The sequence below is a fragment of the Rhinopithecus bieti genome, unplaced genomic scaffold, assembly GCF_001698545.2.
Source record: "Rhinopithecus bieti isolate Rb0 unplaced genomic scaffold, ASM169854v2 scaffold_11587, whole genome shotgun sequence".
Classification (NCBI taxonomy): Eukaryota; Metazoa; Chordata; class Mammalia; order Primates; family Cercopithecidae; genus Rhinopithecus; species Rhinopithecus bieti.
In genome coordinates, this window is record NW_016806966.1 from 620,338 (window position 1) to 646,237 (window position 25,900).

At 40.7% G+C, this 25,900-nt stretch overlaps 1 protein-coding gene across 2 annotated transcripts; it reads left to right on the forward strand.

Annotated features, from left to right (window-relative positions):
* Nucleotides 1–5,382: 5,382 nt before the first annotated feature.
* RND3 (Rho family GTPase 3) lies at nucleotides 5,383–24,977 on the forward strand. 2 transcript variants are annotated; one of them, XM_017879084.1, is made up of 5 exons: nucleotides 5,383–5,821; nucleotides 6,309–6,396; nucleotides 18,108–18,217; nucleotides 21,389–21,523; nucleotides 22,909–24,977. In XM_017879084.1, the coding sequence occupies exons 1-5, from the start codon at nucleotides 5,672–5,674 to the stop codon at nucleotides 23,158–23,160; spliced, it is 735 nt and encodes a 244-aa protein (XP_017734573.1). In that variant the 5' UTR covers nucleotides 5,383–5,671; the 3' UTR covers nucleotides 23,161–24,977. The 2 variants fall into 2 exon arrangements, with proteins under 2 accessions (XP_017734573.1, XP_017734574.1); XM_017879085.1 differs by lacking the exon at nucleotides 22,909–24,977 and adding an exon at nucleotides 22,304–22,888.
* The last annotated feature ends 923 nt before the right edge of the window (nucleotides 24,978–25,900 follow it).

The following is a 25,900-nucleotide window of genomic DNA, read 5'->3' on the forward strand; positions in this document are numbered from 1 at the left end:
TTAGTTTTGCCAGCCAAAGTAGTAGCCCATGGCCCAAACCTATTTGACAACTACTCTTCTACAGAACACGTTGAGTTAAATGCTTTAAAATCTACTCTCTGCCTTTGCCTTTGCCTGAGCTAATGACTCTCTTCAAGGTATCCTAGCCATTGTTTTCTGTTTCCTCACTTTGAGTTCAATAATAATAAAATAGCGGCTACTAGGTGATTTTTTATATAAGCTTGACCTAACAATTACTGCTTTTTTAAATTAAACTAACACTGACCTCAACTAAGTTTTCACATTTTTTTGTTGTTATTGTTGTTATTATTTCAACAGAGGGAGCAACAATTTCCACATAAGATCTTTCTAGAAACTTGATAGGACATCTTTAAATCTCTCTTTTAAGCCTAGATTAAAATATTAAATGCCACTTGACTGTGCACATAGCCATAAATAACTCCGCTCAGTACATCTCATCAGCTTGGCAATGAAGCTCTGGCAATCTCCAAAAGAAGGCCTAATTGGTGCTCAGCAATAATCTCTGTTTCCCTTTGACTGCTCCTAAAATACTGGAAAAGGTGTATCTTTGGAACATACTACATGCTTCAAGAGAATAATGTATAAAGAACTCATCCTTAAAAATGTTTTCTTAGGGCAATTCCTTAAATATTTTTCATATCTCATCGACAAATTGACATAAAGTATAATTGGTGTTTAGTAGATAAAGTAATCAATGGGTCTGATAGTTTTGTATTTTTGTTTGTTTGTTTTCTTTACCTAGGAAATACTGAAGTATAAACAAACCGCATCAGGCATCAAAGATCTGAAATTTGAGAGGGGCAGGTGGAAAGGGTTATTTGTGCCCTATAATATACAGAATCAAAATCATGTGGTCTGGGTTTCTAAAGAATGCAATGGACTATTTGTCAAATTAGCCATAAACAGAGAAAGGGATGATCAATTTCAAAATGACTTCTTCTTTAGTACTCACATGGTTGTGTCATTTCCTGTTGGCTAAAGAGTGAGGACTAAGTCAACACAGCAGCAGTAAATCATATTCGCAGTCAGCATTCATTAGAAAAAAACAAGGCTGAATGTTTCAACCCAGACTGGAGTGCTCTTACCACACAGCCTAGAGAACTTAGTGCAATGTCCTTGAGAGGGCAAATAGGCATAATTTTAAGAGAAAATAAAGGAAAAGATTCTCTTCCAAGAAAACAAATTCTTCCTAAATAACCAGTTCAATCCACTAAATTTTATGAATCTTCTTTCCTCAATTCCTCACTTCAAAATAAATGCCTTCTATTTTGTTGATGCTATATAAGACTAACAGTGATCAGCCTCTTCTGACCACCGCAAAAAGAGACAATTGTGAAATTGCCACCTTTCAGTACAGAACAGTTTACAAGTTTACGTTCTTGTCTTTAATTTTGTATTGAAATGCCTATATTTGAAGCTATTTAATACCCATCATCTTATTAAATTCTCAAAGAGAATGCCCATGACTCATATCCATATTTTGTGACATAACGTCTATGAAGGCATCCTGCACGTTTTCTTGCTTTGATGTCAGCCATCTCTCTGCTCCACTGATGCTGCCCATAAGAGACCAGTGCTTCCTCCTCATTGTGCACTTGCTCCTTCAAACACTTCTGCTGGAGTCTGAAGAGAGGCAGGTGACCATGAATAAACAATTAGGATTACACCTTACAATATTCCACTGTGGGCTGAGATCTCCATAAATAAGCTGAACATGAAAAGGGAGTTGCCTGTAGTGTGTTTCTAAAGAAGAATTTTGGAAAGTGCAGGGCACTTGATTTTCTAAGCAGTGCTATTGTGCAACTTAAAGGAGGCAGATGTTATCATCCTCTGTAAGGATGAAACTGCGGAAAAGAATTTAGTCAGTGCTTGCCCAAGGACAGATAGTTCATTAGTTTAGCCTAGACTAAAACCCAAGTCCCTGTGTCACTCAAATCTCAGAAAAAATTGTTTATCAGTCTCGTGCTATCCCTAGATGGGGACTCTCTCTCAGTTAGTTCTCTCTCCAGGCCTGGAATCAACCCTTTTTGTGTCAAAGGGGAGGGGAGATTTATTTCTATGGGAGGGGAGATTTCCTCTGGCAAGTAAAGGGTTAGCCATGAAGAAAATAATTTTTAAACTCAAACCTTTTAGGGCAACTGAATGTGTTCTATTAACTAAATCATAGAGAACTATTTACTATTGGTTTTCTGTCCTCTTGGTCTTAAGGATAAATCAGAAAAAGGAGAGAGTAACCGGAAGACAAAAGAAGACAAACAAGAATCACAAAACGAAGGACACTAGGTAATATACTATCCTCTCAGGTAAGGCGTCACATTTTCTAAATGAATGTGTTTCTTAAAGGTAAACCTTTTATTGCAGTCTAAAATTTTAGTCTTTTCCAGGAATTTAGGTATACTTAGATCCCATATTCTCATTGAAGATGAGCAGTTTCATCAAGGTTTCACAGCTAGTGAGTGACAGTGCAGACCAAGAACTGGAGTCATTCGTTCATTCATTCATTCATGTAATCATGCTGCTACCTTGTTCCAAGTCCTGCCATGACTGACTTCACATTATCCTGAGAATGAAATCCAAATTCTACAGCCAATTATTCAGCACTGCCTATTTGCTTTTGCTTCCCAATCTACACTCTCCCTCCTTCAGTGGGCCCCAGTCATTCTGGCCTTTCTTCTGTTCCTCAAACCTACCAATCCCTTTCCCTCCAGCCTATAACCTTTCCACTGCCTGTGAGCATCCTTTTTCTGGACCACGGGTCTGATCCCTACCCTACTGTGCTTTAATCATGCCATGCCCTGTTTTCTATGAAGAAAACATGGGATGGTCTTACTTCTTTATTTATTGTCTATCTCCTGCCTGGAATGTATGCTTTTTGAGAGTAGCAAACAGGTCTGTCTTGTTTACTGCTGTATCTGCAGTTCCTAGAACAGTGCCTGGTTTACAGCAGATGCTGAATAAATCATTGTTAAACTAAATGTTACATGAATTTTAAAATATATTAAGCATCCACTTCACACTGAACACTAGAGATTTTAAAAGAAAAGGAAGAATTTTACCCTAGAGGGATTCAAATCCTGGTGACTTCAGGCAGTTGGTTTTTCTACTTTATTATACATCCATTAAATTTTGCTCAGCAACTGGCAGATTCCTGGAAATTCAGGTCACCTGATTTCCAAAAATAGTCATCCACTATGATTCCAGATGATTCTATGGTGAAGTGATTATGCATCTTGTTTTGCCTGGGATAGACCCTGTTTACCCCTGTTGTCCAGCCACAATCATTGGTAGTACCTCTTCTGCTCTCAAAAGTATCCCAGCTTAGATGATAAATTATATGGTTACCCTATTCATTGATCAGCCAGTTTGTAAACATTCTTAATTATTTCTGTTAAAGTGATTTAACCATATAAGCTACATCAGTTCAGAAATATGGAGGATCAAATCATATCTCTGGAAGTTAAAAATAAGACAAAAGATGGGATGGACCCAGCTCCAATTAGTGAGTCCACAAATGAAGGTAAAATTTCTCAAGACACATTCAACAGTTCTGAAAAGTGCAAATAAGATTTTACATGCAAACTACAACGTAGGTCAAGGACTCTTTATTGTGCCAGAAACCATTCTACAAACTTCACTTGCATTTCCTCCTAATTACCATTATGACTCCTATTTTACAGATGATGAAATTGAGGCTCAGAGAGGCTAAATAATCCACCCAAGGTCATACAGAAAATGTGAAGTTGAAGACCCAAATACACCTCTTTGTGATCTGCCCCAACTACTATGCCCATTGCTTTTTAAACAAGTAAACAAACAAACATGTAAATAATTCAATAAATGTTTCCTGTGTTTAAGTAGTTTTGGGAAATGCTAGTTTAAACTATGTTACATAGTCTGCTTTTCTCTAGGTTTTCTAAATGTTTGCAACATCAGTGTGTTTGGTGAATCTTCAAAGGTGATGCGGGTACAGTGTCACCCTCACTAATTGGGCCACAGCACACTTTGTGTCAGCAGGGAATTACAGCTTGGAAGAACAAACATTGGCAAAGGCTGCTCTAAGAACCCTAGCAGGACCAGCAACCCGCTTGTCTGTGGGCCAATCCTCCACTTGTGTAAACACAGACCCACCGATCGAGTCTGAGTCAGTGCTCTCTGAGGGGCCTCCAATTTTCTCAGCCCCAAATAGGACATCATTCCTGGATCCCCTAGGCTTCAGGGGCCCTACCAGTCCACTACTTACATCAGTGCTTTTGACCACTCTTCATTGTGCCTTTTCACTTCCCATGTTGAACTTTCTGCTTTGTTTGTTTTCACCTCATCTTCTTCTCATTTATAAGCCTAGGAGTCTCCATAGGGGACCATATAAGTTGGTTTTGGCCAATGTCCCACTACATTGTAACAATTGAAACCTCCTGAGTGTTTGGGGTGCAGGAGACGAAGATGAGAAAAAGACTTCTCATAGAAAAAGAACAAATGTGTGGACTATTCTGGTCCTTTCTAAGACTCTTGCTTGCGGGGAAGAGTAGGAGGGCTAGAGAGATGGATGTGGAGGAGGGGAGAGGAGAGGGTGGAGGGTTGTACCTGCATTTTTCAGCTAAAGATATTTGTGCCTTCTAAGTCCAGCCTAGGGTGCTTTGATTCCAGGAAGATGGAGGCTATAAAGAATTAACAGATAATATCAAAATCTGCCCCGCCCCCACCCCCGTCTCCTCACTGCAAGTGTGGGGAGGTGTAACTAAGCTGACAAATGTTTGGGTCCCTAGGGTTGAGTTTCCAATGGCCTTTGTCACTCAGTGATGGGCATCTTCCACTTCCCTTTCTTCTCCCCTCCCACCTCCTATACCCACTCCTCAAAACCTTTCTGCCTGACAGGTTTCAGAAGCCAGTGTACTGCTGTGACCCAGCCAAGTCAGTTCTTGCATCTGGAATAAAGAGGCTAATCTCTTGGTCCATGGCCTATGTACCTGACAAAAACCATTAAAAAAAAAAAAAATAGAACCACTCAACCATTCTCCACCCAAGATTTGCTTCCTATGTTTTATACTGTGCTTTAACTTGGGTGGGAAAGGTTTGTTTTCATAAAAGGTCATGAGGCTTCTACAGATAAGCCCCTATATTAAACTATATTTAAAGGGATTGTAGTTCAAATCAATACGCACAGATACCAGTTTCCCACCTTGCCCTGTGGACTTGGCAGCAAAGCATCTTTGGGGTCTTCATGATGTCCCAGAGCCTTGGTCTGAAATAGATCCCGAACGGGCACCCTAGAGGGCGCACTGCTTACATTTTCGGCAAGCAAGGCAACAGCGCTCACTCCCAGGCTCCATAAAAGGGGAGGAGGCAGATCAGTTTCCTCCTCTCATTGAGAAAGAAGAGGATTGGAAGGCCAGGCGTATAAAGCCGCGCAGAGAGCGTGAAACAAAGCAGTCGGCTCGGAATTGGACTTGGGAGGCGCGGTGAGGAGTCAGGCTTAAAACTTGTTGGAGGGGAGTAACCAACCTCCTCCTCTCGCTCTCCTCCTCGTCTGCGCCGCGTTTCAGGGGTTGCCCATCAGCCTTGTGATTTATTTTATATCTGCTTTTATAAAGAGAGAAATATATTTTCTTCTTAAGAGAAAATTCCTGTTCCAAGAGAAAATAAGGCAACATCAATGAAGGAGAGAAGAGCCAGCCAGAAATTATCCAGCAAATCTATCATGGATCCTAATCAGAACGTGAAATGCAAGATAGTTGTGGTGGGAGACAGTCAGTGTGGAAAAACTGCGCTGCTCCATGTCTTCGCCAAGGACTGCTTCCCCGAGGTGAGTGTGGCTGGCCGCGGCTTCCAGGAGGGGGTCGGCCAGCCAGTGGGATCCCAGTCCTGAGGTGGGCTTCCCCGATTTCACCCATTTTTGCTAAAAAAAAAAAAAAAAAAAAAAAAAAAAAAAAAAAAGTCTTTCTCGCCCTTACTACTTTCCCCTGGTTAGACTGCGGGGAAAGGGAAAGTGCGCTGTAAACGTTTAGGGTTGGGACGCGCCTGCACATGGGCTGGTTAGCTCCTGAAACTTGTTCGTTCCTGTGTGCATAACCTGGGGTTGGGAGATTCGGGTCAGCACGTCTGTGAGAGCCGGGTCGGGTGGGTGGGGAGTAGGACAGGGGTTTCGGAAAGGGTCTATGTGCTTAGTGTGTGGTCTGATGTGTGAGGGTTTTCTTTCTGAATTGGGGAGCCGGGAGGCGAAGGGTGTTCAACGGGTCTCGTGCGTTTAAACATAACCTCTTTGCCCTCTTTCGCCCATTTTGTCTATCCAGAATTATGTTCCTACAGTGTTTGAGAATTACACGGCCAGTTTTGAAATCGACACACAAAGAATAGAGTTGAGCCTGTGGGACACTTCGGGTAAGAGTGGGAGGACCGCGTGGCGCTTGGGGCGGGTTTCCAGCCGCTGGGGGATGCGCGGCGGGTCTCGGGAAACCGCGCGCTACAAGCCGTCTGCGCCCCTCCATAACTTTGGCTCTCCCAAAGGATTCCCACGGTCCCTGTTGGGCGAAAATTGTATCCCTTCTGGGCGGGGGCGGCAGACGACAGCGTGGACGAGGAGATGGCAGTGGGGAGAGGAGGGCGCTGTGTGCTCGCAGGGTGACCCCGCGGTTGGAGCCACTAGTGGCTAGGTGGCCGGGAGCAATCTGCCCGCGGAGCCGTGGTCTAGTCGCCTTGGGTCGCCTTGGTCGCCTTGGTGTTGCAGCGGCGCTGCGTGCGCCTCGGCGGAACCACCCGGCTCAAGGCGGGTGCCCCTTCTAGATCTAACCTGCTGGTTGGCGGGGAGGCGGGGAGCGCCGCGGGGGTGATGGGAGGCGGGAGAAAATCCCGGAGGCGACGCGGTTACGTGCAATTGCCGCTCTTGGAGGAGAGAAACTGAGCGCAGGCAGCCGCGGCGCCCGTGACGCCTACAGCCAGGAATGCGCTGGTGGCGCAGGGGCCGGGCAGCCGCTGGGCCTCCTCTTAGCGCCGCCGGCCGTCCGCGGCGCCTCGGTGGCCACCTGTACCAAGCCTCCCCTTTTTCCTCACTCCATCCCAGTGATCACGCCGTTCCCCCTTCACCACACCAGTCCCTCCTGACTTCTATTGCATCCCCCACTCTGCTTGCCTCCAAGGCCGCAGGCAACACTATTCGCCTTTGACCTCCCAGTCTACTTGAATTATTGGCGCCACAGTGGGTTATATTCATTGGTCTGAGGTTCAAGGCCGGGTTATTGCTTTCCCATGCGCCCACCCACCTACCTGCCGCGCGGTGGTAGGGAGGGCTAGGTACCCTCCCGGTGGGAAGGCATCCGGCCCCCTGGCTGAGTTAGGGGTTTGGGCCAGGTCAAAGGCCGGGGAGTGGCAGGGGAGCACCATGTGAGGTCTTGGACTGGGACACAGGCACCCGCCGCCCTAACCAGCGGTGTCCAGCGAGTTTGTTTCCAAGAAGGGTGTCGGCTGTGCAAAAGCAGGACCCACTGGGAAGGCTGGGTAAAGGCCCCTGCGCTTAGGGCTGGGAATTTAGCAGGGAGCCAAATCCGGGTTGAAACTAGCGAGAAGGAACGCGCAAGTGCGAACAAGCAGGTTTGCTGTCAGGCGGGGAGGCCCTGAGGTGGAGCCGCGCCCAGCGGGGAGTGGCCTCATGGAGGTGTTCCTGTGAGCTTCCCACAACCCTAAGCTTGAACCGCTGGAGCCCCTGAGGGGACGCGGGAGATCAGAGAGCAAGAAAGGAACCAGACTGACAGGGTCGCCAGAGGCAGTCCCAGCACAAAGGCAAGCGAGAAGTCTCGCACGAGCGAGCGCCTCTCACGGTCGATGCCAGATGCTCCGACTGCTGCAGTGAGAAGGGCTGATTTTGTTTCCCCCTGGAGTCAGGCTCTTTCTCCAGCCGTTCCAAGGGCAGCAGAATCAGGACTTTGCCGCCGTGTTTTCTGTTAGGGATTGTACACAGACTCGAAACTATGGAGAAGGCGTTGGTAGACAGAATTCAAGTGGTTCCTTATTTCAGTAGTTCCCATCATCAGAATTATTATACAGCCTGATACTTACTGGGCTCTGATTCCCAGACATATCATGGTATGTATTTGTTATGCCTACTGGATGGCACAGCTGGTGTGGTAGCAATAATAAGCACCAGTACTCCCTGCCCCGACCCGCAGCCCTGTTTGGACCTAATGCACGATAAAAATTATTTTGGCACGGGGTGGAGCAGTGGGTCTGATCCAGTCGTTGATACAAAGCTGTGTTTAGATCTTAGCTCCTGGTTACCATGGATTTCTGTGTGCAAATCCCCTACCTCCCTGGGTCTCATTTTCATCATCTGTAAAAAGAAGACACTGAGCTAGATGATGTGCAGGGTCTTTCCCACTGTACACTTCTTGGCTTTATTATGCTGGACAGGCAGGTCTTTTTGTTTCCCAGGATGTTGGCTGGCTTCAGCTCTTAGTCTTAGGGGATCTGGCATCCCGTGCTGGGGTTTTTACAGCCTACAAAGCAAGCCAGGTTCTGGGCAGAGCCAGGCTTCCTGGTGGATTTAGGAATGAAACCCATTTGGACAGGGAGGGGGAACGGGTGGGATTATAGGAATGCTGGGCTATACATTTCCTATCTCAAGCTTCAAGAGTCACAGGACTACCAATGGATATTTTGAATTCGATGCCTAAAGGGCTAAATTGATTCTTTTAGGGGAGAAAAGGCACATTGTTTGATAAAGGTTAGAAAATAAAACAAAATGTGGGCAGTTTATAGTTGGAAGCTGTCCGTCGAATGTGCAGATAAATACCACTTCAGGTATCTTCATGCATTTAATCAAAACTCTACAGACTCTGCACACCTAGCACAATGCCTTGCACACAGTAGTTATCCAATACAATCTGATGAATGAATAAATGAGTAATGATATGCATAGTTTCCAAGGAGATGAGGTTACCTGACATTTATTCACACTGAATTACCTGTGCACAAAGAATGTCAACTTTATAAACATTGCCTTTCACCAAATTAGAGATAATCATCTGAAATGAAGTTTGTAGTGAAATAATCACTTGTCTTTTTATTTAATGAAACCAAAACCTATGTATGTTTAACTAAAATATAAAGGTTTGAAAATGTGATTAAGAAAATTTTGTACTGCAAAATTATCCAGTAATGAAATCTTAGTTAGAATTTAGATTTAAACAAATGGAAAAAAGAGGCATAAGGGAATTATTTAGAATTCCATTATGTTGTTCATAAGGAGAAATGTTAGTTAGTTAAACATAGTCACCAAGCACTGCTTACTTAAATTCTAAGAATAGCCTGTTTCCATCAAAGGTGATTTGTTGTTTATATACAGCAGGAACCATTGCATCAGCAACTAATTATTTCAAGGATCTTTAACATTTTTCCATTTAATTCCAAGCTTTTCATGGCAAATTTCTGGACAGGATTATATTTTGGTAAATGTTTGACATTTTCTTTGCCCACTAAAATATTTATTTAGTTCAGATTGTAAAAATAATTGCATATGCTTTATGCCTCTTGATACATCTATTTTTTCCAAAGGCCATCAATTTAACTCTGGAGAAAAGATCCAAGCCAAGTCTATAAAGTTCTAAATGTCAGATAAATTGCACTTTTTATTTCCCTGCTAGAACTTTGTGAAAGAGACTTATATAGGAAAAATTGGGTGTGCCTGACTGCTCTTACATAGGGAGAGAGATGGGGTGAACATTGTCCTTTGAATGATACTTCCTGTCCTGTTTACCCTCCTAGCAGCAGGGCAACCATTTAAAAGACAGAAGTAGTTCTTCTCTTATCTGGCCTCTTTAGTTGGACAGCTTCTCCTAAGGGGTCTACTTTTGCCCCCAGCAGTCATGATCATGCATAGGCAAAACTCTGACAATTTGGATGTGGGGAAGATTATCAAGTGAAAGTAGGATATGTGAAGTCGCTTTGCACCAAAAAAAAAATAATAATAATTAATTTCCTGCTTTTTGAGGCACAGTAATTTAATATTTCCTTCCTTTCTCCCTTTCTCCATCCACTATAAATAGGCCCTCTGTTAGACCTTACAGATACAGTGTTGATTAAGTATGGTCCTGCGCCTAAGAAGCATACAGTTCAGGTGGGGTAATGGAGAAAAAGAAGCTCTTCCAGTTTAGCATGTATTTCACTGACAACTCATAATGTACCCAATTTTGTCAGGTCCTTGAACCCCAGTGCCCTTTTCCACTTGGTTGCAATGGTTTTCCTTTCTCAAACATTCTAGGGCTTATAGATCCTCTGGAGCCTCTTCAGATAGGAAACAGCTACCTCCCCTTCCCATTGCACACACCAGTTAAAGCAACTAAAAAAGGCATTTTGCCAGTTGATTCCTAGGGCTACAGTACTCCAGCCCCCCAACAAAAGTAAATAAAACCTTTGTAAAAATGCTGTAGGAATCATCTACGAGAGGGAATTTTAAGGCCCATAACTTCTTCATTTTCCTAAAAAATATTTTCATTATAAAATGAACATTCTTAATAGTTGCAGAAATGCTCCCATTGATTTTCAAATTTAACCCAATGAGTTTCAGCAAAACAATGGGTAATAGTTTCAATTGTGAAGTAATAAGTAAGACCAAAGTAATTCTAATATCTTGTGCTTCAAAATTGGCCACATTTGCCAAGCATAGAAGTAATTTGTAGCATGAAGCCAAATGCCTACTAATAATAGAAACATAGTCATTTAAGGATCACCATATCTTTTCCTAAGAGATTTGATTGCAGTGTAATTTCAGCACATGTGATTTAGGGAGTAATAATCATTCATTCCAGCTTTTAACCAAGGCAAGTTAATGCACATTTTATTTAAGGCTTATTATTACTTTTAATATATTCAATTCAGCTGTTAAAATTCCCCACAATAACTATGCTATTGCCTCATGAACACTCTTTTGAATCTTGTCATGATCCAAGTTTCTTTCAAGCCCTGAGTGCTAAAGTTAGTACTTCCTATTTTAGTTTTTAGCATTATTAACAGTTAAGGTAGTATCCTTTATTTCTTAGAGAAAAAGGGAGGAAAAATATCTTAATTACCCAATGGCCTTAATATGAGAACAAACTTCTCTATAAACAGAAGTCTATCTAAGTTGTTATATTTAGCTTATTATACATCAAGTATGAAGAATGGTCTTGGTGACAAGTTCTCTAATGAAATATTTCTTAATAGGGATGGAAATGGTTCAGCAGTATTGGAGATTAGTATATAATTAATCCAGAAAAGCAGCTTAAAAAGAGATCACTGCTCTCTCTCTCCCCCTCCCCTTTTTTTTGGTGATTTAGCATATAAATGAACACATCTAGACAAGACATAAAAATGATTATAAAGTCAGTAAACATGGTTTAGTGCTTTCTGTGTGCATACAATCTGCTAGATGCTATGGGAGGGGTACAGAACTGGGCGAGAGCAGCTTCTGCCCTTAGGTACTCACAGTTTCACCATGTGATAAGACAGACATGGTGAAAACACAAGTGACAATAACATTTAAAATATTCAGGCTTTCCCAAATGAACAAAATAAATCAAATGAGGAGCCCAGATTAAGTGTCAGGTGTTTAGGTGAGAGGAGATGCCTGTAGACTGAGATTTGAACAGGGTAAAGACATCCTTCTTCCCTGACAACCTTCTTCGAATACCCACAGGACAAACAGAGGACATAGAAAAACTCCCTCCTGTCTAGTGCTGTAATACCTGTTTATAGGAGGGTGAACCTGGAGGTTCTAAAGCTGGATTTTTCCAGGAGCAACAAGATCCAAAGAGTTGTTGAAGGTCACATGGGTAGCCCAGGCTCCCTAACTCATGACTTAATGCTCATTGAGGCCCACCACAATTCCTTTCCTTTCTAGAAGTTGACTAAGTTCTAAGAAATTTCTAACATCCCTCCCACATGGAAACTTGCTTACATATAGAGGCTCTCAGAGAAAACAAGATTCTGGAAGCTGAGAATTATAACTTAAATTAACCTTCCAGGAGAAAGGAAGAGGTTAAGAATTTATGAAGGAGCCAGAGAAGCATGGATGCTTGGGATTTGAATATCAAGTGTGAAATTGCAGGAAACCAGGCATTTCATCAGGTAGTAATGATCCATTGGAGCTTAGGGTTTCAACACTAGGTTTAATTCTTAACTTGAGTTCTTGAGTTTCCACACTGAAACTCTGTAAGAGACTTGGGTTAAGGTAAAACAGATAGTTTGTATGGTGGTTTCCAATAAGCAGTACATAAAACTGCATTTGGAGATTTGTCCACCATGCAATAATTTCCATTTAAACCATGGAACCTCCTAAAAAAAGGGAGGTGGCAGTATGAATGCTCTTTCTATGTCTAAAAATCTGTCTGTAGATTTTTTTTTTAGCCCCATTTAGTGCTATTTTTTTTCCAATCTGGTTTCTCGCTAAGTTGCACATTTCAATGAAGCGTCCAAATTGGTCATTCTGATACCACCTGAAATAACCAGATGTTTCCTCGTTAATCCAGTTCTTTTGCATGTAAATACGACACCAAGGACCAATACTTTCTCCAGTTAGCTCATGGTGCCTGGCGGGCTGTGCCAAATGAATTAGTCGTGGCTCAATCATTTTCTGATGTCCTTTAAATGACTTCTCAGTTGCTACATATTGGCCACTTTCTCAGAGTCTCCCTTGGGAAAGCAGACATTTTATTGACATGGAACGTAGTTGCCTCAGAAGTTTGACCAGGTGTTGTGCACTTTGGTTTTGAAAAATGAGCCTGATGACATAGTTTGTGGAAAGATGAATTCAGTCATGGGATTCTACTCCAAGAAATCTGATTCTTAGATATCATATGAAACAAAACCTTGAATCCATTATCCCTGTTTACTTTTAGGCATATACATATACATACACTCTTATCCCTAAAGCTCTTGACTTAACCATGGTTCCACTGTCAGTAAAATTTTTTGATTCTTACATATTTTTAAGTATCTCAATAAGATTAGGAGTTTAAAGCTAAACCTTTATTTAAAGGCCAAACATGTCTATCTGTGTGACTTTCCAATTTTGTATCTGCATTGCCCCCAGAAATAGAAAATATTTATTCCATCTTAATAGCAACACATAAATGCTCACAAAATTTTATAAGATCTGTTCATAGTTCCTATTATCTGAATCCATGGAAGAAACAAACAAAATATTCTTCCTGGGAGTGTTTGTTGCATATTTGCAGGCATGGTATTTGTTGTGCAGACTACTTGAAACAAGAACTAAACAATTTTATACCAAGTCAGACACCAAAGTTCTGCCCAGACTTGATTCACATTCTTGAGATTGCTGCTAATTTAAACCTTTTACTGTGATTAGAGATGGCATGAGGAAATGCAATCTTGTAATAATTGGGCAGATCAGGCCCTCTCACATGTTAGCTGCTGCTGAGTTCAGATGTGCTCGTGGTGGTCACTAAAAATACCAAAAGTTAATCTACTTTTCTCTGCCAAAAATATGCAATAACTTTAACTTACTGTTCTTGGTAAAAATTTCTTAAGGGGAAAAGGGAAGCTTTTCAAATGAAGGTTCAAGTTAAATAAATTATATTTATGAAATATTCAACAAGAAGAGTTTTCAGTTCTCTGACTCCTCTAAAGCCTCACAGTGTTTAAACTGGTATTTTGCAAAAGGTTCCATAAAGCCTCCCTTTTGGGCATGAATCTTCTTACATATACATTTAAGTATGTACATATATGGTGTGTTCTATCTTTGCGAAAGGGTGACTTCAGCAGGCAGGTATGTGTCTGAAGAATTAGTTTCTGGGTGAGGCACGTTGTGACTATTCTTTGGCTGGAAATTCTGTTCTCACCCAGAATTAATGATCTTGAATATAAAGATGAGTAGATCTGAAATTTCAAAAGCGCTCTAGAACTTTGCTGATGTTTGCCAAACTTGAGCAACTCACAGATCCCCAAGTGTACACTTGTTCCAGTCTATCCCCAGCAAAGCCTTTCAACTAGGTTTTCTGGGTGAGGGGGGCACACATTTTGCATATGTAGTGTAGTTGTTTCTTTACAATATAGAGTTTCCCAAAGTTTTCCCTTCAGAGGTCTGGCAGGTTACTTAAAAAGGACCTTGGAATAGGGTTGTGAGCTTAGAAAAGTTTCATACAGTACCAGAGAAATGCTGCATCTGAGAATTTCCACATGCATTAGGCTATTCCATATGCTGAAAGAGCTTTATTTGACACGCAAAACGCAGTTCCTAAATGTTGCTGGACTTCAGTCCATTCTTCGGTACTAGAGCACATACTCTATGTATAGCAGCACCTACCATGTACTGCACTGAAAGTTGAATACTTTCATACTTTTTACTTAGTAAAAAATGTTGAGCCCTCCTGCTTGTGTTGTGTTTAGTTCTGTAGTTAGCACCTTGGGAGTTTTTCATGTGCATCTTTAAGAAACACCTATAGAAGTTAATTTTTTTTTTTTTTTTTTTTTTTTTTTTTTTTTTTTTTTTTTCCTGTTTGGCTTCACAGGGTGTTGTAAGACTTTCCTGGAGGGATATAGGAGTTAGGGGCAGGTATTGTTCCTGCTTTACCCACTTACTTTCAGCTGCTTCCTTTGGTGTCCTTTCTGCCCCTCTATATTGCTTCTCACGTCACAGAATCATTTCTGGAATTCCTCTTCCTTTTCTTTTGGCTTGTGTTATCTCACGCATGCCTGTGATTCCACCATGCCCTCTCCAGCTTTGCTTGCCTTACTTCCTTTGTGCAGTTTCTTGGACTTTCTGGGGAAGAAAAGGAAGAATTCCAAGTGCTTAAACACAGAGTAAACACTGTAATGTTACACAGGAGGGGTGTGTGTGTGTGTGTGTGCGCGCATGTGTGCGCGTGCGTGTTTGTTTTTTGTTTTGCTTTGTTTTTTTTTTATCCTGAAAGTCCTGCTGAGTTGATGAATTACATCTTTCCTGGTGGGACAGTTCTTTGATAATTCTATATAAATATTTTTCACTATGAAAAAATAGAGACAATAGACACTGCTATCTATGACAGGATAAACTTAACCTATCGAAAATATAGCGAATAAATGGTCTTGTTATTTTAAATAAATTACTCTTGTCATTGCCAGTCAAATTATGCTTATAACTAAAAAATATGGGAATCAGTTTTACCTTTGGACACTCGTGTTGATCTAAAAGCAGCACTATTCATTAGCAAAAGTAATAGAACGGGATCAAAGTGTCATCCCTAATTAGATCATGTTAAAGCTCTTAAAAATTACCTGTCTACCTCCACAAGCATGGTGGTTTATTTCTTATAAACCTTTGCACTACATACGTATTTTCACTCGTACTGTTAACCAGGTAAAAACAAAAGCAGATACAAACTTCCCTGATAATCTGGTTTAACTGGAGAACTCTGTTTCATTTTAAAACCAGGCCAGAGATCTAAATTTTGGAAATACTTGGATATATGCACTAAGCACAGAAGCCAGCCCCACTGGATTTTAGTAGGTAGCAGTCTCCTGCAGGTGACACAGGGCTGAGCACAAAGCCAGATCTCCTTTGTGGCCATAAAATGGGTGGGGGACGGGAAACATAGTCTACAAAGGGAGTGGTATTCCCAGCAGTCACTTGGTGACCTGAATGTTGAAACCATTCCTCAGGATTTTCCTGGCAGTCTCAATTTCAATTAAACTCTTTCATCCTCTTTGTATTTCTTCAGTCGCTTTTCCTAATTTTTGTATTTGGAAAAGATGGTCTCCATTGTCATAGAGTAGTCTTACATCTGGAATTAGCAGTGAGTACTCTCACATCATACAAATCATATCCTGAAAGGAGCTGGTAGGTACCTGAAAATGTCCTCTAAAGATACCAGGTCTGCTTATACTGGAAGCTCTCCACAGGGAGAGAGCGGTTTTTCCTATTGTGAGTGACTTCTGGGAAAAGAGATCTCTGAAGCCTCGTTAGGTTTCTGACAATCCTAACTGTTGGCAGCTTTGCCTTCCTGGGTCTGGGATCAGGTCGTCTCTTGCTGACTTTGAGGAGCAGAGGAAACTCTCATATATGTGTCCAGTATTTGGAGCTCCACTCTATGATCCATAATTTTCTGACTCCCTGTTTGGAAAGAGTCATTCAAATGTTTACAGCAGGCGCTGTGCTAGGGTTAGACTTTGGACACAGAAACAGGAAAGGTTCTAGTTGAAAAAGTGTGAACTTCTCAGAGCTAATACAGAAATACTAATGTAGCCATAAATAGTGTTCAACCATCTAGTTTCTGATGCCTCTCGAATGTTCAAATGAGTGAACTATTTGTGAATTACTCTCTTCACCTCAGAGTTCTTTCAGCGACTGAAAAGGCAGCCACAGCTTGTCATTTTCAGAGACAGCCTCATTCTAATATACCTTCATACTTAAAATGACTTGACTTTTTAAACTCTAAACCCTTTAAGCTTTTGAGAAATATCTTTCAGCTGTCAGCCTCTGCGCTACCAGGGTTCTGGTTCCAGATGTGGGTAGGCAGCTGCTGCAGCTCTTGAACAGCTCTGACTTAATTCTCTATTTATTCACACTTTTCTTCCTGATTCTTGTAACTTTCTTTTCTTCCTTGCTTAGCAGACACACGTGGCTTGAAGTTGTCACTGTCCATCATAAAGCAGCTAGAGAAAAAGCTGCACTGTTGCCTGGGGTTCCACAGCGGATGCCAGGGACCCAGAGTGTACTGTGTGAATAGAGGGTGATGCCCCCTGACTGCAGTGCCTTTTAGATCACAAGAACAGCTTCCAAGCAAATGTTGTTTTGATAGAAATATAAACAGTGATATTTTTTAAAGCTGCTTTTTAAGTCTCTCTTCCTGACTTTGCCTGTTGAGGTTTTGATTTATCAGGGGACAACATGTCCTGTTTTTCTGCTCAAAATGGAAAGTGATGTCAAATTGAAATAGACTTTTAAAAAGAGTTTGGTGGTTTAGATTTTCTTTTTCTACTCTGGAGTCAGATACATACGTGTGTATATATTTGCCTAGTAAACTCATTTTCATGTGAGGCTTGTGAAATGTCAGTATACGGAAAACGATTTCTTCAACAAGCAGTATTTGCCAGGCTGTATTTAGTTTTCTAGTCAGTCACTTCATAACTATTGGCCTCATGTAATTGCCCATCCTTTGGAATTCTTAAAGAAATAGAAAAACGTCCTTGATTGACTAGAGAGTTCTATGGTTAACGTAATTGGCTGGTGCCTTGAATGTTTAGGGTACCCTGGATTTAATTCAGGTTAAGATCCTTGGATCGTGCCTTAGCGTCACTCTCAGAGATGGGACTCTGTAAAAAAGTGACATGATCCTATATGACATTTATTACATTCTTGGTTGTAACAGGAAGAAAATCTGTATAGGGTTTGGCAATAAGTTAAAATAAGCAAGCTCAAAGGTCAATAGCCTATCTAAACTTACAACTTGGAGATGGGGTAACACTGTGGTTTCTCTTTGCGTAGTTGAACCCTCCCTCTTCCACTCTCCCTCATTCACCCCCATCCTGCTGTCCGATTTATCTTGAGTTTAGGTCTCTTTCCCAAGAAGTAGTTCAGTTTCTGATTCTTTTTACCACTCAGCTTTTAACAGTAGCGGTAATACAACCATAATACCCATAGTGAATACATATTGATCCCTTACTAAAAGCCAGGCACTGCCTGGGTTTACTTAATCTCAGATACGTATGTTGTCAGCATCTTCATTTTATGAGTGAAGAATCAGAGGCACAGAGTCCTAAAGCTACCTTGCCCGCTCCCTCTTTAGTGGTGGAGGCAGGTTTACACTCAAGACCACCTGGCCCCAGATGCTTCCCTACTTCACCCAGGTAACTTCAGGACCTAGTCTCTGAACCATACAGATTTCACCTTAAGATCCAGGCCCTCCTCTTGAATTTATGTCAGATACATGTGAGGCTTCATTCATCATATACTTCTAAGCAGGCTTTTGTGTGTCTGTTTGAATTCTTTTCCAAGAATTAGGGGAAGTGGGGGTCGGGTCATGATGTGACAGTCAAAGGACTTAGCCCGAAAGGGTAGAGTTAATGCATGACAGACAAGGGGACTCTCATCTGAAAATTTGTGTATCTTTGTTCCTTCTCAGGTTCTCCTTACTATGACAATGTCCGCCCCCTCTCTTACCCTGATTCGGATGCCGTGCTGATTTGCTTTGACATCAGTAGACCAGAGACCCTGGACAGCGTCCTCAAAAAGGCAAGTGCTGGGGAATGATGACTTACTTCAGTACTAGGTGATATATAAATAGAAACATGGGGATTGCTGGGGAACTCAAAGACTCTAGTCAATTCCCTGCCTTACAATTTATAATTAAACACTAGAAAGAACCCTTTCACACCAAAATGGAGTTTCCACTTTTTGATGACGAACATGCTTGAAATTTTATTTCATGAAGCTCTGAAACAGAATACCTTTCAAGGACCTGCGTGTTTGTCCTTCGGGAGAAAATGGTACAGCTGAAAACAGTTATATTTGATTACTATCATATTCATGTCTTCCTTCCTTCTTTCAGTGACTCAACCGATTGCACCTTAGTTTACAGATTTACATTTGACTTCAAGTCAGTTAGTGAAAGGAATGCAATAATGGCTATTTTAATAAGCTGTGTTTTAGTTATGGTATTATTAGAAACAGAAATGGAACTAGTATAGGAGGACCAGGGATGTGTCCAATGTGAATTGTCTGATGATCAGGTATCTGTCTAGTAATTATGATCAGGTATCTTTCTAGTAATGTAGAAGCAGTGCTTGTAAACATGTTATATATTATAACGTACACATGATTTATGGAGGCAAAGGTTAGTCATGTTCTGCGGGTGAAGAAGGAACCTAACTAAGGAAGCTATGGATGGAAGGAACCAGAGGGAGATCAAGAGGAAGAGGACCTATTACAGGATGGGTCACAGGAAGTAGGGAGGCCAGTGGGAGGAAGGGGCATTTCTTGACCTCCAGCAGCAGGGACTAAGCCTCCAGGTAGTTGTAGAAGGCACGTGCCATGTAAGTCCATGGATCAGCATTTATTAGCCACTAGCTATTTTCTCAGACCTGGCCTGTGTGCTGTGGGGCTTCAGGATCAGACCCTTGGTGGAGCACTCCCTCTCCTCCACACACTGGCTTAGACACCGGATGTGGCTGAGAGCAAGGCAATGTCAGCTGAGGGGTGAGCCATGCAGCCCAGTCTGAGTATGGTATGGATTAAGAAAGACAAACATGCAGGTGTGCCTAGGTTGGTTTTGTTTTTTTGGTTTTAATTTTTAGTGGAATTTGTTTGTATTTTGTGTGTTTTTATTAGTTTACATTCCTCTATTATATTTGATTTTTTGGCTTGTGTGTCATTGTGAAAGCAGGATTTGAAGTATAATCATCCTTCTGTCTCTACTAAATATTACAAACAGAGTTCAATAAAATAAGACTTTCTTAATAGATCAAAGGCTCTTTTCCCTTTTAGCTCCTTTCAATTTTGAGTAATACATATCTAACACAAATAATGCTAATGCTTGTCAAATCCAGGCAGGAATACACCTTTCCTGTCTTTAATGCTTGTAAACAATTGCTAGACATGCAGAGGGAGGCCAAAGTCATTACACAGCTGAAGAGCAACATAACAACATGTCTAGTTCTGTCTGGAGATAAAAGGGGTTGCTTATTTACTGGAGATTTTATTTGATGTAGTATCAGGCTATGCATAATTTATGATGAAAAGCCTTTCTCCTGTTTTATTTTGCTTTTTTCTTCTAAGACCAAATGAATAGTGACTTTGGCCTTATAGATATTAATGAGTATGTTTTACATTCCTGTAAGGTTTAAGGCTCATGATAACCCCTGTGGTTTGTCTTGATTAATGGAAGCCTTTAAGTCCTTCACTATCGAAGAGGAGGTTAGAATGACTTGAAGTAGGAAGAATTTCTTTTTTTTTTTTTCCAGTTCACCTTCCACTTCTAATGCTAGTGCCACCTAGCATATGGTAGGTGTTCCTACATAATTCTGAAAGGAGTGAGGGAGAGAGGGAAGGAGGGAGAGGGAGGGACGGGACGGAAGGGAGGGAGGAAGGGAGGGAGGAGGAGGAAGGAGGAAGGAAAGTAAGGAAGGAAAGGGAAGAAGGAAGGAAGGAAGGAAGGAAGGAAAGCGAAAGCGAGGGCAAAAGGAAGAAGTGGACACTATGGGCTCTTATGGAAAGTATATTACTCCTTTGAATCCACTGGTGTACTTTGCACTAGAGTTCATTACCCAAAGTACACCCCTAGATTTGGAGATGTCTCCTCTAGTGATCTTTTAAGTTATTCTTTCAGGATGTCCCTCTTATCTTGTGTTGTACTTAATACATGACTTCATCACCCCCAGTATTCTGTGAATTTCTTTCCAGAAGACACAGCTATGTCTTAATCATCATTGTCATGGCCACAGTACTTTGTAGAACACTTACATATTTGTGAACGTGGGTGGGAAGAGTCAGGCGCCACTTCCCCATCTCAGCCTCTCCAGGCCCTGCCCTCAAAGGCCAAAGATCTCCTGTGACCACCCTGAACCCTTGACTCCCATGCTGTTGCAGAGCTCAAGCTTGAGGAAATGAAGCCACAAAAAGCCACTTGCTTGTTCTTAAAGAGGACAGTTGGAATTCCAAGCCAGGCATTGCTGAGGGTGCTAATAATTCTTGTTAGATCATGAAACAACTAGACAAATTGGAATAGATTGAAATAGTTTTAAACTAATTCGAAGGCATATGAACTACAGGACCGGCTGCCTTCCCAATCACCCAAGAGATGTTCCTTTGCAAATGTCATGATCTGTGTTGATGGAACCATGTGAACAGAAACTCCTTCAAGGCAGGATGTTCTGTTTTATTAACTATCTCAGGTACTTAAATAGAGCCTCAGCTCGCGGTGGCATGCTTCAGTGTTTCATGATGGGATCAGGGAATGCATACTTGTGCTAGTGTTGCCTCTGCCTTATCCCCAGCCTTCTAGTTAAGGAGGATCAGATCCACACATCGAAGGATGTGGTCACTTGTTAGGATATATAATTATTCTTAAGACACATTTATCTTTCAGAGACATGCCAATAATTAAGACATTGTTGAAGCTACCTTTGGACAACATCTACCAAATCTCTTTCAGTAGCAACAGATGAGTCACAGAGAGGGAGAATGGATCATAATATACATAATCATTCTCTAATGCTTAAAAACTCGTAAAACTTCACATCTATTCAGGATATAAATGCAAAGTTTGCTTCTTCACCTCAAGGGACACTCCTTTTTTAACATCTTTTTTGAGTTTCATTCCAATGTCTGTCAGTGGAGAAATGGTTTTTATGATATGGATGCCATTACTTTGTTCATTTTAATCTTTTTTTTTTTTTTCTGTCATAGTGGAAAGGTGAAATCCAGGAATTTTGTCCAAATACCAAAATGCTCTTGGTCGGCTGCAAGTCTGATCTGCGGACAGATGTTAGTACATTAGTAGAACTCTCCAATCACAGGCAGACGCCAGTGTCCTATGACCAGGTATATATGTTGCCCATGTGCAAACGTGAATTTTAGAAAGAGTGAAAGAAATGGACTGTCACTCACAATAAATAAAATAAAAAGTAGCTTCTTTTCTAAACGCTCAGCCAGTGGTCAGTTGTGAAATTTAAAATGCTGTCATTTATTAGTGTAATTACATGATATTTGGGTATATAAACAGTTGATATGCTAACCTTGTATATTTCTGCAACTCCCAGTAGGTTTAAAGTTCAAAAGGTTTAACAGAGAATGTGGTCAAAATCAGTAATACTCTTTAAGAGAGGTAATCTGATTTTACAGTCGGCAGTGCAATAATAAGGCTGTTGCCAGTAAACTGTAGCACTCCATAACACCATCTTTCAGAGGGTCTTCATTTCTATAGGCATTTCCCCCAAGTATTTAGAAATGAGAATCAATTTCAAAAGCTCATTCTCGTAAAACCTACAACCAGAATCTAAAGAGAGTTCATGTTGAAATACCAAAATTGTATTAAGAATCATCATTTTAAATACTGCAGTCTTCTTAGTCTTCCATTTCTCATTAGCAAAAATTCGGTATTTTAAATGAGTAGTTTTGGTTGATGTGCAGATGTTTATTGTTGCGTATATTGGTGGTATGGTTCACACTTAGAAATTATGTATTTTGTGTTTGATATAACAGATGTCACAATAGTATTATTCCTTTCCTCAACTTATTTTGGCCCTAAGTAAGACACAATCACGTACATTTCAAAATCGATTTTAAATTTCATTCATTGCCCCTGTTTTTGGTACAACCTAGTCACTAGTCTTGAATGCCATTTACCCTCAAGAAAAGAGAAATGGAGTCCCCCCAGGAGACGCTGGAACAGGTTCTCAAGGCCACATCGCCACAGCCAGAGCTGTGTGGAAAATGTGGAGTTCATGTTCATGACCTTCAGCTAACTTACTTCACCAGTAAGATTCTCTGGGCCATTCCATGCTTGCTGTGACCCTGGAAAGCCTGAGTAACCAGTTAACTCTTGCTTGCAGTTGATAGTGAAGATGAATCACCTCGTTAGCTCCACTCTACACTTCTTTGAATCACCTCATATTAAGTGTTTGATAATGAGTGTCCTCGTTTGTTAAGATCAGCCTTTAGCATTTATTCAGAGCTCTAACACCTCTAATGAGCCATGAGAGTTGGACATCTTAGCGATTGGCTCTTGACTGCAAATATTTATGAAGTAATAAATAAGGCAGTTCAAATTTTAACAACTTTTATTTTTGCAGTGACACTTGGAAAATTCTGTTAACATATCAGTAAACGTTTTGCAATGCATTGTTATTTTGTAGTATTAGAAGACACTAGCTAACTTTCCCCCAAAGTCTTAACTGCTGATTAAAATCCCTTCTTTTGCTTCTCAGGGGGCAAATATGGCCAAACAGATTGGAGCAGCTACTTATATCGAATGCTCAGCTTTACAGTCGGAAAATAGTGTCAGAGACATTTTTCACGTTGCCACCTTGGCATGTGTAAATAAGACAAATAAAAACGTTAAGCGGAACAAATCACAGAGAGCCACAAAGCGGATTTCACACATGCCTAGCAGACCAGAACTCTCGGCAGTTGCTACGGACTTACGAAAGGACAAAGCGAAGAGCTGCACTGTGATGTGAATCTTTCATTATCTTTAATGAGGACAAAGGCATCTAGTGTAAAAGACAGCAGCAAACAAAAAGGTGAAGTCTAAATGAAGCGCACAGCTAAAGTCACGTATGCCAGAGGCTTCGGAGGCGTTTGAGAGGATACTCATCTTTTTGGAATCCTGTCCTTAGATTCGGCATGTAGACCAAGTGGTGAGAAGTGAATACATGGAAGAGTTTTGAAGTGTGACTTGAAAAATATGCCAAAAAAATGGAGATACAAATGAGCTAGAGGAAGATGAGGGGAGATGCGAGTACCTCCGAGAAGAAAAATCACACTCTGAATGGTGCTTGCATTTTTGTTGGTTTTTTTGTTTGTTTGTTTGTTTTGTTTTGTTACAATCTATTCATGGATCTCTACTTTGATTTAATTTTAAATGTTTTAATCTCCTTTACAAAAAGTATATGTTAATATACCGTCCTCACTGGGGAACTGGCACTGTGACCTTAGCATTTAGTTTTCTAGAGGATGTGATCTAATTTCTTTCTAGCTCATCATTAAAATGGAAATTGTATCAGGACCCATGGGGATATATCCAGAGGAAAACTTCATGAGGCGTTGAAATCTTGCCTTCCTGAAGATAGCTGAGTAGGATGGTTCTAAGGAAAGCCTTTGCAATCTTGCAAGATTTGTAGACCAGCACTGCAAAGATCGCATAGATCAAATAGGAAAAAAAAAGTGTTGATTTTTATTCAGTCTGATGGTTCTGTTCTTCATTGTGATTGTCATTAAAAGTGGTAAATTGCTCAATGTAATATTTTGTGCGCTGTTTAGAAAAGAAGTTGTGTGATTTTTTTGCCATCGTTGATAAAAATGCAAAGTCAAATAAAAGGTGTCTTGGTTTGACGTCATAGAATGATCCAAGGAGAGAAAAAAGGTAGTTACTATTTTCACCAGAAGAGGTAATGAGTGAAGGAAAGAATAGTAGCGGAAAGCACAGTTTGTGAGTAAAGCTGTCTGGAATTAAGCTACCAAAAATACAAAGCAAAAGGACTATTATTTTGGGTTGGAGCTCCAAAACTGGCAGCATCTGATGATCTGTTGGTTTATTTCACTTTCATTAAATGAACATTGATGAGAGAAGAACTCACTTACCCAAGGTTTAGAGAATCCCTAGTGGAAGATTATATGATAGAGTTTCAGTCCTGACACAACACCAGGGCATTTCTAGAGCGTGATTGCTAAAACCTCACTGAACAGACGCAGCCAAGGTCCATGTTCAGCACTTGGTCGCTGTTGTTACGTAAAATAATAAGCATTTAAAATAGTTTACAGATATTTTTGACCAGTTCATTTTAGAGATTATTTCAGAGAAGAAACCAGATCTGACCTGTTTATTGTTGGCGCTTGTTGAAAACGAGCTTTCTTTCCCATGATAATGCTTCGTTTTTGAAGTGTTGAAGCTGTGCTCCCCTTAAATTGTGGCAGGAGAGATTAAGGTAATTACAACACTCAGTTCTATGTCTTACAAGCACTTTGTTTTGTCTCTGCAAGAAAATACGATTCCAGTCATTTCCCATAAAATACAGACATTTTACCAACATAATATGCTTTGATTGATGCAGCATTATGCTTTGGGCAGTATTACAAAATAGCTGGCAAGTGCTTTCTGTATTTAAATATTGTAAAAAGAAAATAAGTTATAACTGTTATAAAGCAGAACTTTTGTTGCATTTTTTAAACTGTTGAAGTCACTTTGTATGTTTGTTTGGTCAATGTTTCTGCAGTATTTATTAAAACATACTTTTTTTTTTCTTCAAATAAAAAAGTAACCATGTCTTTGTCTAAATGTGATCTGTCTTTTATTACCTGCCTCCTGATTTCGCTGTTTAGCTTTGTTCTTTAACATAGGTGATTACAGAATCTGGCCTAACATTTTCTGAATGAGAAGGCTTTGAATTTTTTAATTCTTCATAGTAGTAACAGATAAACCTGCATATATAAAAGGTTTTCATGATGCTTTCAAATCACAAGAAAAAAAAATGGGGCATAATTAGATTAAGTGATTTGATCATATACAAAAAAGAGCCCTGATACTGCCTAAGATTAACTTGCAGAAAATATGGAAGTCTTCAAGTATTTAAGAATGAAGCAATATGATGCAGTCTCAAGTGACAGGTTTAATGCTAATACGAGCCTAGTTTGCCTCTCTGCCCTGTGGGGTCCTGAGCCTTGGTCTTTAACCCATGCCACCTCGCAAGGCATGTCCATGTCCTTGTTCACAGCGGTTGTGGGGATGACCCAGCACACAGCTTTTGCAACAATTGGAAGGATTAAAAAAGGCAAAACAGAAACTGTCTTGCATATGGCAGTAGCATCTTTAAATAACACAGTACAACATAATACAAGTTTCCCCACTGACCTGGGAGATGTACAGTAAGCATGGAACTTACCGTAAAATAGAGGACTATCTCCCCATAAATCCAGTTGATTCTCAGTCTTCAGCTAAAATACTTACATATAAGTTTTACATAAGTGTCCAAAGATACCCTATGTGGGATTTTTAAAACTGCTTCTTTCTACACAGCTAAACCACTTCATATAAAAAAAAAAAAATGCATCCTTGTGGCTTCTTTTTTTCTGAGTGGCTTTGGGAATCTTGGAGGTAGAGTTATTTGCTTGGAAATAATTCTCAGAAGCCCAAAGCAAAGGGGGAAGCAGAGAATCCAGCATGAGTGAACAAATTAAAGCACACTGACATTATGAAATGGC